This window comes from Physeter macrocephalus, chromosome 20, assembly GCF_002837175.3.
Source record: "Physeter macrocephalus isolate SW-GA chromosome 20, ASM283717v5, whole genome shotgun sequence".
Classification (NCBI taxonomy): Eukaryota; Metazoa; Chordata; class Mammalia; order Artiodactyla; family Physeteridae; genus Physeter; species Physeter macrocephalus.
Window position 1 is genome coordinate 70,872,728 of NC_041233.1, and position 14,339 is coordinate 70,887,066.

General features: G+C 46.1%; 1 protein-coding gene across 1 annotated transcript; it reads right to left on the reverse strand.

Moving 5' to 3' along the window:
- Nucleotides 1-6,901: 6,901 nt before the first annotated feature.
- SPMIP5 (sperm microtubule inner protein 5) lies at nucleotides 6,902-13,016 on the reverse strand. Its single transcript, XM_007126142.2, is given in 7 exon segments — nucleotides 6,902-7,047; nucleotides 8,170-8,270; nucleotides 8,774-8,928; nucleotides 8,930-8,961; nucleotides 10,392-10,472; nucleotides 10,475-10,606; nucleotides 12,962-13,016. Coding segments are annotated over 7 exon segments (702 nt in total).
- Between the last annotated feature and the right edge of the window lie 1,323 nt (nucleotides 13,017-14,339).

The following is a 14,339-nucleotide window of genomic DNA, read 5'->3' on the forward strand; positions in this document are numbered from 1 at the left end:
GATCCCACATCCCGCGGAGCGGCTGGGCCCGTGAGCCATGGCCGCTGGGCCTGCGCGTCCGGAGCCTGTGCTCCGCAACGGGAGAGGCCACAACAGAGGGAGGCCCGCATACCACAAAAAAAAAAAAAAAAGAAAAAAAGAAAAGGACGGCCACATAGAAAAGTGGACAAAATGATATGAGCAGGCAACACACAAAGAGACACCGGAATCATAAATGTTTGAGATTCATCTCACTAGTAATTGAGGGAATACAAATGAAATTCCGATTACCCAAAATACAACTTCATCAACGACAGAGAATGAGCGAGGGTCCTGTTGAAGAGAAAAGCAAGTGTCAGGAAGAGGCCACTGAGATAGAGAGGTTACCAAGTAAGTACATTTCTGTTCACAAAATACTACTACTCGCTGCAGATGTGGTACATATCAAAGGAAGGACGTTAAAAATCCTCTGTCAGCGGTGTTATATTTATTTTTCATTACAAAAGGATCTGGAGCAAATATGACAAAATGTTCATCTTTGCTAATTCCAGGTGGTGGTTACAATGGTGTTGGTCAATGTTATTTCTTGGTAGTTTTGATCTTTTATCCAAATTTAGGAGAAAAGGGAGAGAGGGGCGTGGTTTACAATACTTTGGAGTTCGGGACCTGTGGCTAGTAGGAGGGGTCACTGGTGAAAGGTTTCTAAGACCCCAAGATCGGCCCCATCTGTATTTGAATTCAAATCCTGATTTATCTGCCATTGTTCCCAAGACACACAGCAAGAGCCTCCCTCCTCTTACTCATGGGGACTTGTGTCTGTCACGTCAAAACTCTCCATCTTCAGTCTCGGACAGCCTTGCCACTTGTCCTCAGTGTCTTGCTGTCATCCCTGTGCCAGGGGCACTACTGATGAGGAGCAAACCCAGGACCTGGCAGCATCTTGCTGGAGCCAGCCGAGACCACCCTTACATAAACAGCTTTGTTTCTTAGCATTTACCCACCCAGGCACAAACCTTGTAATTCCACAGAGATCTTACTGAACCAAGATGTTAACAGCAACAAAGATGCAATACAAAGCTCTTCGTTAAGAATGGAGCATCCTCCTCCTGTCTTCTCAGACTCCACAGGGAAAAAAAATGTGAATACTTTACAAAGCTATTTCATAAAATGTTATGCTAAATGAACAACAATTTTCTTTTACTAGCTTTTAATGCTAATAGTGCCGTTTATTCCTGACCTTCAGAAATATGAGATATTTTAAATGACAACTTAAAAAGAGTTCTTGTTTGAAAACGCAAGCTACTTTAGACTGCATATTATTACTTATAAGTATAGCGTGTGCCAGCATCGCTCATTTCAGCATCCCATTTGCACCTAACTGATATATATTTCAGTTGACATTTATTGTTCTCCTGCTTATGTGTCAAATTCCTTAATGATGACTCTGACAAAGTTGTAAGCTCAGCATATATAATTTACATTTGCTACCATATAATCGGTGTTATCTATTAGAATGCTATTTGTGACAAATCATGTTCCAAATAAAAACTGAATTGATTTTTCGGTTATTTTAATATTGTGCCCCTCACAGCAAGCCTTTAATTGAATCTTAAACACTTTAATGCTCTGTTTTTGTTTGAGGCAGATCAGAAATGGAGTCTGCATGATTCACAAATCGAAAACGATTTGTAAAACAACAAAATCAAATTTTAAAAAGCATCTTGATTTTCAAGGCAAGGGAATAAATTTGGTAAAGCTATCATTACAGGGTACGCAGCCTAACGACAAAAGCCTCACATGCACGGTTAATTTCTATGCATCCATTTTCATCTAAATTAGATTTTAACTTTAATGCAGGGTATGAAAAGCCTCTACAGGCCTTTGTTTCTACCTTTTCTCTCAAGCAATTGCAGGCTTTCTCCCGGCTAATCTGAGCTTCACATCACCCTGGTCTCTCTCCCTCTTTGCAGTGGGTTTGAGCTACATCTTCAGTTTTCTGGGGTGCATGGGGGTTCTGTTCCCCAGATCCTCCCAAGGGGTCTCTCTCTCAAGAGGGCACTTGCTTGACCCATACTGCTTACAAAATAAATCACTTACAGCTAGATGCTGGCTAGCATCAATCCCTTGGGTTAAGTTCTGGTTTAGAGCAAGGGTCAGTGACTTGGGCCCATGGGCCACCTGGATTTGTACAGACCTCCAGCTAAGACTGGTTTTCACATGTAAATTTTTTTAAATTCAAACAAATAATCTTTCGTGATACATGAAAATGTTATGAAATTAAAATTTCAGTGTCTATAAATAAAGTTTTATTGGAATGCAGCCACACATTCATTTATATATTGTCTATCGCTGCTTTCCTGCTAAAACTGCAGAATTGAGTAGTTGCAACAGAGACCATATGGCCTAAAATATTGACTATCTGGGCCTTTACAGAAAAAGTGTTCAGCCCCCGGTTTAGAAGGAAGGGCTTTAGTGATTTATGTCCTGTTAAAATGGTGAACACCTTCAGGGTAAGAGGCTGAGGTAGCACTCAGACAATATGCTGCATTCATGACAATGAACCTCACAGAAAGCTTTTTCAGACACTGGCTAAGAGATCCTCAGAATGTTCAAAAGTAGGTAAAATGAGGGAAAGAAGGACAACCAAGGAAAACGAAACACCCCCAAACTTCACAAAGCTGCGGATGTGATAAATGTACACACAAATCATAAGTCAGAAATGCCCGTAGACAAATAGGCATTAAAATACTTGAAGCACACACCAAAATTGAGTTGAGTTTAAGCAAATAGGAGTGATTTGAGGTAAACCGAAGCTGGGGTCTGGGAGTGGGGAGGGCAGGGGTCTGTCCCAGGCAGACAGAGAGGTCTGGGGAGAGCTGCCCTTGGTGTGACCTTCAGGAGAACACAAACCGGAAACAAGGCCTGAAGACCTTGGGGCTGAGTGGCCAGCTCCTCTAGGCCATGGAGTACCTAGCGCCTTTTCCCGATGGCTCCCTGGGCTGGTCAGGAAAGGTGGAGAACACGCTTCTTCTCGGCCTTTGGAGAATCCAGACAAACCCGGTTTGAATCCAATTAATGACATGGTGCTCTTGTCGGGGATATATATGCCTTTGAAGGAGCCACCTGTATTTTTTCTGGGAAAAATGGCCCTGAGTGAATTGTTTAACCTCTCTATGGTTCAGTTTCCTCATCTGTTAAATGAAAGTATTTATGCTAAGTAATACTAATTAAATAAGCTATTCCAGGTAAAGGACCAGAGTCTGACATAAGCGAGCACATTAGCGGGGCAGCTGCTACAGATTTATTATTGGCCAATTACACCTGTTCTGCCTGCCTCGCAGGGTTAGGATCCCTGGAGGAAAAGTGCAGCAGTGAAAAGAACACTTCATTAGGGGCCAGGAGCCCTGGTTCTGAACCCTTTTCTGTTGAGAACTCACTGTGTGGGCTCATCACGCTCCCACCCCCAACCCATGTCAGCTCTAGCAATGTCCCCAAGACCCTTTACCCCAATGGTAACTGATAGTATTTACTGAGCACAGATTTACATGCCTAATCTCTTCATAATTCATGAGACTGGGTTGGCTCTTCTGTTGTCTTCACCTTACAAAATAGAAATCTAAGGCTCAGAGACATTAAGGAAAGTGCCCAGAGTCACACAGCCAGAAAAAAGCAGAACTGAGCTCTGAACTCAGGGAGTGTCTGACCCCTGGCCACACGCTTCACAGCCGTGCTGGAACAAGGTTAAAGTCGTAACTGAGATCCTGTTTAGAGCCACCAGTCACCACGCTGTGGGACAGGGACAGGGCACCAAGGCATCCCCTCCCATCATCCCACCTCTGGGGAAACTGTCAATTCTCCAATACAAAGAGAGAGAACGGACCCCAAAGGAGCACTTTAACTGCCACAGAATTCAAACTATCCCCACAAAAGGCCCCATTGTCATAAGAAAACATACAAACTCACAACCTCCATTTCTTCAGCATTTCCAGATCGAGGGAATTTTTGTCTTACCAGGTAATAGAATTGTTTTTAGCAGCAAGAATGAGCTCATTACAGATGCAGCTTGTGCTAATAATGATAATTTGCTGTGCAGTAAAATCACCTCTCTCCCTCCCCCCACAGACGACGCTCTAGAAATTACAGGTTCGGGAGAAACAGAAAGGATAAAGATTAAGGAAAAGAATTGCAATGCGGAATTGTTTCAACAAAAGGAGTTTGATATGCACATTGAACTTGATAATCTTAATCATGAAGTTATAGAAGAATTAGATACTATTAGACAATCTTTTAATTGCCTTTATTCGATTTTGTTATTTCTGTTACTGGGCTGTTGTTTTGTGTTTTTGTTTTACTGCTCAAGTCATTTTTTAAAGGTCAGTGCCAGGAATTAGCTAGTGACTTAAATATTGACAAGATTCGATCCCGCGAGTGAAATCAAGACGAAGGCAGTTGCAAGAAGTGGTTTCGGTCCCGACATCCCCTAATTTCATGGGCAAAGACTTCAAAAAAACCCTGGGTCTAGAGCAGTAATCTGCAAACTCTATGGGTTTGGGAGAGGGGAGCAGGCAGAACTGCTTCCTGTGTTCTTCATTTCTGAGGGGCCAGCAGAGACGCAGCAGCCTGGACCACAAGGCCCTGGGCAGGTGAGGGATCTGTCTCCTGGTTTCCTTCCTGAGGCTGTGGGATCACTCTCCCAGGGTGTTAAGAAAGCTGGAAAAAATCCCACCTGTTCACTGAGCTTGGTCCCAGACCTTTAAAGAGAATGCAGCTAACTTCTGTTGAGTCGTGGCTTTTTTCTTTAAACATGAAATCTCTAAAAGGTTATTTTTTAATCACTTCAAAGAAGGATTTTATCAATTCAAATAAGGAAAATAACATTTTTTCCTGATTATGAAAACAATACCTGTTGGCTGTGGAAAATTGAAAAAACCACAAAAAGTAAAAAAGACCAATCGCACCATCATCCAAATAATCACTGTTAGTATTATGGGTTACCTCCTTTTACCACTCCTCCCTTGTTTTTAAACAGAAAAACAAGATTATAGTGATGTGTGTGTGTGTGTGTGTGTGTGTGTGTGTGTGTACACATGGGTTTGCTGTTATTGTACTGTCTCATGGTCTTGCTTTTTTCATGTACTGTATCAGAAATTTTCTTCCACAATAGCATTCCTCTATCACATTATCTTTTAATAACAGGATGCATTGTAATGCCACATCCCACTGGGTTTGGGGTGTTGTTTTGTATGACAACCACCCCTTACACACGTCTTTTGTTTGTTTCCCAGGACAGGGTTTCTTTCCATTTCTGTGCCCCAGACCCTCTGGCTGTCTGGTGAGCCTATGGACCTCTTCTCAGAACAATGTTTTTAAATGCATAAAGTATAATACATGAGATTACAAAGGGAGCTAATTATATTGAAATACTATCAAAATACTAAAAAGAACAAATTTGTGAAATAGCCATATAAGTGTTTGCTTATACATATGCTGAAGAACAATGTTAGAGTAGACATAGTAGCTCCAATAACAACTGTGATTGTAAAGTACTGATCGACATTAACATTATTTCAAGCTGTTTGCAACAAATGTCATATGATGTGAAAAGATCTGGGAGTTTTATTGGGTTAAGGTGACAGGTACAGCTGGGGTTTGTTGTCTACATTCATAAACAAAGGAAATATTATATTTCACGTGGAGGTTAGTGAAACAAACACGTAACTTTTTTCTCATCCCAGTTTTTTTTTCTCATCCAAGATATGACTCCTGATCTCTACCCATGGAAACTTGTGGGTCCAGGGAGCCCAGGTGAAAATTCTCATTTCGGGAAAAACACTCAGGAATGTGTGGCTCAGTTCATCTTTGGCTCAGCAGTTTTGAGTCTTTTGATAACAATGGCCTCACTGCCCCAGCAGCTGCTTTTGATTTCTTCTTGGTGCCAATGGCTGCAGAGTGAAGTCGGAGAGAGTGCCTGTCAGTGATCAAAGGTCAGCCAGTGTTATGGGTTGAATTGTGTCCCCCCAACTCTGCCCCCCGCAAAAGGATACACTGAAGTCCTAACCCCCAGTACCTCAGAATGTGACTTATTTGGAAATAAGATGTCGCAGGGGTAACTGGTTAAGATGAGGTCATACTGCAGAAGGGTGAGCCCTAATCCAGTGTGACTGGTGTCCTTATTAGAAGACAGCCATGTGAAGACACAGAGACGTCACATGATGACAGAGATTAGAATTATGCACCGAAGATTGCCAAGGATTGACAGCAAACCACCAGGAGGTGGGGAAGAGGCAAGGGGTGATTCTCCCCTAAGGTTTCAGAGGGCGCATGGCCCTGCTAACACCTTGAACGTGGACTTCTGGTTTCCAGAAGTATGAGACAATAAGTTTCTGCTGTCTCATACCACCCAGTTTGGGGTGCCATTACAGCAGCCCTAGGAAACCAGTACAGCTGGTGTGCCAGGGCTCTCCTGGGGACTGGGATTCTGAAACACCAGGGTTGGGGTGGGCACGGCCCTGTGCCAGTGCTGGGGACTGCCATGCCACAACCCAAGGTGGCTGATGGGGACCGACTCATTAGACGGCCGGGCTAGGGCTTCAGTGAGCGCCCGATCCAGGGGCACGATGTTACCTCAGGATCGGGAAGAGCTGGGCCCCACCCAGCAAGGTCAACACGACCTGGAAAACATCCACAGAAGCCTCAGCGTGCTGAGAAGTGTATCCTTTTAATTCTCACATGACAATGAAAGGCCTTTATTATGAATGACATGTTATCACCAACTGGTCAGGGTGCAGGTGGCAGTGAAAAGGATGCTTATCTTATGAAATTTCCCTCGTGCCGGGTGGGGTGTGTGAGGGGCTCTCACGTGAGAATGGCGAGCTTCTGAGCCCCCCTTCATAGGTGCCTCTCCTTGGGAGGCTCTCCACTTCTACCCTTCCACGTCCTTTACTGCAGAGAGTGGCTCTAGATAAATCTTCCCGTTGCACGCCACATTTGGCCTCTGAGTGCAGCCACACCTCACCGGAGGTCTGGGGTCCTCCATCAGGGCTCTTGCAAGGGTAGGACACCTGGCACCTGGAAGATAAACCAGCCCCACAAATTGCAGGCAGGTGGCCCAGCGAGGCAGAGGGGCTACTGCAAACATCCCACCTGCTTTTTTTTTTTTTCTACTTAGAAAACAATTTTTTTATTGTGTTAAAATATACTTAATACTCACCATCTTAACCATTTTCATGCGTCAGTTCAGTATTAAGTCCATTCACACCATTGTGTAACATCAGCACTATCCATCCCCGTAACTCTTTTTCTCTTGTAAAACTGCACTTCTGTACCTAGTAAGCAATAATCCTCATTCCCCCCTCCCCTCAGTCCTGGCAATCCCTGTTAATTTACTGTCGTTAATTTTGACTACTCTAAGTACGTCATATAAATTGAATCATACGTTATTTCTTTCTCTGTTAGACTTATTTCTCTCAGCATAATGTCCTTTAAGTTCATCTGTGCTGTAGCTTGTGTCAGGATTTCCTTCCTTCTTAAGACTGAATGATATTCCGTTGTACATATAGACGACATTTTGCTTATCCCTTCATCCTTAGATGGACACTTGGGTTACACTACTATGAATAATGCTGCTATAATTATGGGTGTACAAATATCTCTACAAGACCCTGCTTTCAATTCTTTCCAGAGTACACTCACAAGTGGAATTGCTGGGTGTGTGGTCCTTCTAATTTTAATTGTTTCAAGAGCCCACCATACTGTTTTCCATAGCAGCTGAACTATTTTACATTCCCATCTACAGCGTACAAGAGAATCTAAAGGCAACCCACAGAATGGGAGAAAATGTTTGCAAATTGTATAGCTGATAAGGGATTAGTATCCAGAATATATAGAGAATTCCAAACACTTGACAACAAAAAAGCAAACAAACTGATTCAAAAATGAGCAAAGGGCTTGAATAGACATTTATCCAAAGAAATGTATAAATGGCAAATAAGCACATAAAAAGATGATCAACATCACTAATCATTAGGAAAATGCAAATCAAAATGATAAAGAGATACCACCTCCCACCCATCAGAATGGCTAATATAAAAAAAAAAAAAGCAGAAAATAAAAATCGTTAGCCAAGATGCGGAGAAATTGGAACCATCCCCTTTTTAAAACCAGCAGGAAGGAAGGAAAGTCCTCCCTTACCTGGAATAGAGAAATCCGGATATTTTGGCAGCAGCCTTTCATGCAGCAAAATTTTTGGAGAAGGGGTAGGAGGAGGTGCTGCAGGCCTAACTCAATATATTCTAAAGTAAGAACAAAAGTCATAGAGTCATTCCTTTCATTAAAAATAAAAATAATCTGTGCAGGTCCCACATGAGCACGGTGTGTGTATTTCTGATCCTTACGATTTATCCTAAAGGATCATCATCTCCATTTTACAGAAGGGAAAACTGAGGCCACAAGAGCCCCCCACTCCATGCAGTGCCCTACCATCTCCCTTCCTCAGCATGCTTGAGCCTTAGGTTGCTGCCCGGACAGGGGGCCCAGTTGGTTTTTACTGCCAGCCTCTCCTTGCAAACCAGCAAAGACCAGAAGCAAGGCTTCTGGAACTTGCTGGGCGCAGGTGGGGAGCAGGACGTGGCTGCCTACTTGGCAAGTCCTGCAATTACAAACACAGCACCTTCTGTAAAACCAAACAGACACCAAAAAAACAGTCCTAGCGCTGGGCTGGGGGCATCTGGAAACCCCTGGCCTGAGATCTGCTCTTCCCCTTGTTCTTGTTACCTGAGTTACAAGCCAGACTTACTCCTCATATGGTTTCAGGTGTGCTCTGTTGGCCTGCTCCACGATGTCCAGGAAGTCCCTATAGCAGTTTCTGGCCATGACAGTGTACCGCGTGGCACAGCCTAATTCAGTGACCCCGGCTGTCGTCAGGTAGCCTGCCCAGCCGGGGATGGGGGGGCTCCTGAAGAGGTTTCTTTATGTACTTGCGTTCTGTAAAAAGATGCCATGCTTCCTGAGGGCTTGGAGAAGCCACACAGTGGGCAATGCTCCCAAGCTAGCTGGCACCCCAACAATCAGCCCCGGGGGAAGCACTAGGCCCCTAGACGTGATGAGGGCAGCTACCACTGGTTGGTTGATCCTGCGTGCCAGCACCTTGGTAGGGCTTTGCACAGGCTCTCATTTTATTGTCTTACAAATCATAAGAAGTTGGTGCCATTATTACCTACACTTTGTGGAGAAGGACATTGAGACCTCAGAGAGGTTAAGAAAGTCTTGGCCAAGGTCACATAGCAAGGAAGTGATAGGGCCAGGATTCAAACCCAGGTCTCTCGGATTCCCAAGTTCTTGCTCTTAAACAGATCTCACTCTTTCCTCAGACTAATTACAAAAAAAGAAAAAGAAAAAAAGCTTCAGACAATGCTCTTTGACAATCTGAATAAGGGAATCAAGAGAAGCACGCAGGTCAGGAAAAAGCACATCAGACTCAGCTCTGGCTGCCTGGCTGGCTGACCTTCAGCAAGTTCACATTTGTGAGAGATGTTAAGATAACTGCCCTTCAATTGCTGTAAGAATTGAATTAGGCCACCGAGTCCCAGAACCGAAAAGCTGGAAGGCACCCTACGGAGTGTCTAGTCCATCCTTCCCTGCCTTGGATGAAGGAACTGTAGCCCAGAGAGGGGAAGCAACCTGCCCTAGGTCACATAGCCAATACTCATGGAGCTGGGCTAAATCCCAACTCTCAGGCACATGTTCCTCGTAATGACTTGGAAATTTTTAAAGCACGCCAAACATGTGAGTCAGCATGTGTTCTTGAAAAGTCCTCAGTTATGGTAATAATAATAAAGACAATCAGTCCATTACTTTTCTTACAGGCCTTTAGGCCTTAAAAATAGTCTAGGACAAATCACTGTTGTGATTATTAACATTATACAATCATACTGTCAGTTGTTTTTGTCACTGTTATTGTGACAGTTATTCAGTGCAAAACCCCTTCCTGCCCAGCCAGCACCTGGAGGAGCTGGGTTCAAACCAAGGTCTGACCTCAGACAAGGGACACTGCTCTAAAGCGGGAACAAGAGTATCGACTTCATAGGGTCATCGTGGGTGGTTAATGAAATAACAGTAGCGGGCACAGAGAAGGCAACTAAAAGCGGCACCTACTGAGACAACAGCTGCTCTCTGAACCTCTGTGATGTTTGCCCAGGGAGCTTAGTACCTAGCACCCTCCTCCCCACCTGTCTCCCTCTCCCCCTGGAAATGTTTCTTTCTCCTTTTAAGAAACCGAGCCTCTCCATTTTGCACAGACGCCTGGGGGCCTGGAACTGTGCCGGACCCAGTGCCCTCAGTGGCAGCTCAGCAAGACGGCCAGGCCCTGCACTTGGGCCCAGGGTGAAGGGGGGCTGGTTTCTGGGAGCCGGTACCCCGACTCAAGGGGTGGTACTGCCGGTACTACTGGTGCAGGGTCCGCAGGACCGTCTCCTCTGAGCAGACGGGCTTTAGTTCGGGGCAGTGGCCACTGAGCAGCGTAATTCCTCCGGCTGGTCTTTATACTGCTGTGTGTTCTGGAAGATTTTCAGACAGTGGGACATGTTGTCCTCACTGGAGGTGCCCTGGCAGCCAAGGTAGGGCACGAAGCCTGCAAGAGCCGAAGGAATCACGACCTTCGGCGAGGTATTCAGAACCTGCCCAACCCCCCAGAATCTCAGCCCACCCCTTGCCGTTTCTTCCTTGGCCGACAACACTGCATTTTCCCAAAGGCCATTAATACAAGCCGCGCTGTTGTTTCCACTGCGGATGGGCCCTCCCAAGGCCATGAAAAACTGACCTTGGAGCGGGGAGGGAAGGCCCGTTTCAACAAAGGCAGTGACGGTAATATTCTTTGATAGCAAAGCCCTTGATGTCAGACCAAAGAGCAAATGGGGAAAGCATTTAATGGATCAAAATGTTAGTCGAAGGAGTAATTGAAATTATTCATCTTTTTAGAGGGAAAGCTTATTTTCCTTGACACTTCCCAAATGCAACTGGGGATCTTTTCTGTCGGACCGCCGGGAAATTGCGGGCTTATTAAAAGCAGAGACCTATCACACAAAAAGGTAAATTCATTATCTGTGAGACCCACCCCAAGCACAATTTTTCACCATTTCCCACAAAATAACATGTAATCATTACAATTAGTATGGGTAAAACACAACTATTTGTTTAAACTGGATGCTGAATCCTAAGTACTATAACGCTGCCATAATAAGACCAGTTTTTAAAAGAACAAAGGAGGAAAAACTGGTTAAGACTTGGCTTTAAACTGTCAATAAATAAATAAGTAAATCCCATTACTGAAGCCCACCATTTTTGCCCTTGTCCCCGGGGCCAGAAAACCTGGCCCCAGAGTTGAGAGCAGCAACCCTCACCCCGTGTACCTGCAAGAAACCTCCTCTGGAAGAATCAAATTCCTAAACTGTTCTTGACAGTGTTGGAAGTCTTCCACCCACTCTCCAGTCTCCCCAGTTTTTGGACAAGTAAAAGATACCCTAACATCCTGGAGGAGATCGTAGACACCCAGGGGCCCTGTCACAGTGGTTTTTCTCCATCAGGGTCTACTTTGATCTGCATAGATTTTACCTGATTGCGTATATGCACACACACACATAGGAATACAAGCTACCTTGACTGAGTCTTGCTAAGGGCCAAGATATTTTAAATAGGCTATGTGTGCTGGCTCCTTTTATCCTCACAACAGTCTTATGAGGAATCTATCCCTACCCCATGTAATAGGTTGAATTGATAGACCTATCCAAGTCCTAATCCCTGGTACCTGTGAATGTGAACTTATCTGGAAATAGGGTCTTTGCAGACGTAACTAAGGATTTGGAAATGAGATCATCATGGATTTAGGGTGGGCTCCAAATCCAGTGCCTGGTGTCCTCATAAGAAAAAGGAGAGGGAGATTTGAGACACACAGACACAGAGACACTGGGCAGAAGGCCACATGAAGAGTCATGTGAAGATGGGGACGGAGACTGGAGTGATGCTGCCACAAACCAAGGAACCCCCGGGGCCATCAGAGAGAGCACGGCCCGGGCAACATCTTGATTTCAGACCCCGGGCCATCAGAAGGAGCACGGCCCAGCCAACATCTTGATTTCAGACTCCGGGCCTCTAGAACTGTGAAGGAATAGATATCTGCTGTTTTACACAGCAGCCCTAGGAAGCTAATACAACCATTTTATAGAAATTGCTATTTACCATAGAGAGGTAAGTAACTTACTTACAATCACATAGATAATGGCCAGGGAGAGATTGTAATCTCAGTTTATTAGAATCCAAAGCCTATTCTCTTAACCAACCAGTAGGACCAGGGTGAGGATGGGCAACCTTGGAATATTCTCCATGCCTCTCCCCACCGAGAATACCTATATGTGAGAGCAGAGGGCCTATGGGGACCACCAGGTCTGTTACCCACAGGGATGTGACTTAGTAAATTCTCAGAAGCCTGAGGAGGAAAAGCCTTTAGGTAGGGTGACCAGTTGTCCTGGTTTGCCAACAACTGAGGGGTTTCCTGGGATGCAGGACTTTTAGTGCTAAAACTGGGACCATTCCCAGCAAACCAAAAAAGTTGGTCACCATCCCTCTAGGGGACACGGGAAGAAATGGGACCGTAAGGACAGCCCTAGTTCATGAGAACAGCACAATGTGGGAAGAAGGACAGAGCCTCAGCTTATTCATTGTGTCTATCCTGGTCCAAATGTATATAACAGACATTAATTAAGCGCTGCTTACATACCAGGCCATGTCCTGGGAGATCTGCCTAGATTATATCTCCCCACTTATCAGAACCCAGTTATCTGCCATCTTCAGCAATGAAACACTTTCAGCAAGTTTCTTAAAAGCTAAAGTGCCTGTACTGGTCCAATAAGCCAGTCGGACATGGACAGTGGGGCAAGGCAGGGACAGCAATCAGGACCATGGTCCCCCTGCAGGGCACATCACCACTTACCACTGTAGCCTGGTGTGATCGGCAGGTGTCTCACGCAGGTCTTGGAAGACTCCATGATTTTGCTCTCTGTTAATGAAGGGAAGTCCTTGCCTGGAGAACTCACTGCGCGTGTGCTAGAGCCCTTGAGCGTCAATAACCTTGCCAGGGGATTAGGACAGAGAGGAAGCACCACAATTAGCCAAGGATGCTGTTAAACATGCAATGTACAGGACATAACAAAGAATTAGAGTAAACTGTGGCTGGAAGGGATCAGAAGTTGCAAAGGCTGGCATGGAGTCCGAGATGGGGCGGGGGGCGGACCAAACAGCGTCAGTTTATGTGGATGCTGTCTCCCGAGCCAGACCCCTTCTCCCTTCTGAGATGGCCTGTAGTGCCCCAAAATGGGCCAGGTCCTGCATCTGGCATCTGTTGATGCTTCCAAGTCCTACCCTACCAAGCCAGTTCCTCTCTCAAAAGTCATGCCCTTGTGGCCAGGACAAGTGGCCTCAGGGGTGGAAGGAAGGGCCTCAGTCACGGTTTACTCAGCAGTGATGGGAATTTTTTAAACAGTTCAGACATCTGAAGAACACCTGCTGCAACACAGCTGAAGACAGGACTGCATTCCTGTGAAACGCTAACGGCCGCCCTAAGGGTTAGTTCCTACCTGAGTTCCTATTTTACGGATGGAAAAATAAGGCACAGAGAAGTTAAGTAACTGGTCTGAAGGTCCCTGTGTCCAAGGAGGTGTGACCGAAAGACGTCTACACTCTGGGGGCAGGATTATGTTGCCCAGAAGTGTGCCGCGGGTGCGTGGCCGGCTGCGCAGCTGCAGACCCAGCCCAGAGGCCTTCCTGGAGGAGGCTGAAGGGAAGAGCGCGGAAAGGAGGTGTGCTGGGGGGGTGGGGCCGGGGAGCGGGTCGGAAAGCGCGGACACGACCCCTCCCCCCGCCCCGCCCCACCCCTCCTCACCTGGGCTGGCCTGGATCTTGGCCCCGCAGGACCTCCTGCCCTGGCCCGGCCTCCACCAGGGCTCCCGGCTTTTGTGAGCTCACCTCGACCGCGGTGGGGGCTGGGGGGCGGGGAGAAGGGGCGGAGTCGGACCATCCCCCACCCCCCCCCACCCCCGCCCCTCCCGCCTTCATCACCCTTTGGCCTCCTGGCCCAAGTCCGGCCCGGGAGCCAGAGGCGAGTGGTGACCCCGAGTGAACTCGCTCAGCGTCGGTCTATGGGCTGAGATGCAGGGATTTGCCCGGAAAATATTTTGCCTCTGGAGCTGTTCTCCGTTCTGAATACACGGTCTCACCCAGGCGAGGCCGCTCTGGGTTTGGAAATTGTGGAGAGGGGTACACGAAGGGATCCGGGTCAAAGCCGCCTTTTCTGATGTAGACACTGGGGAGGC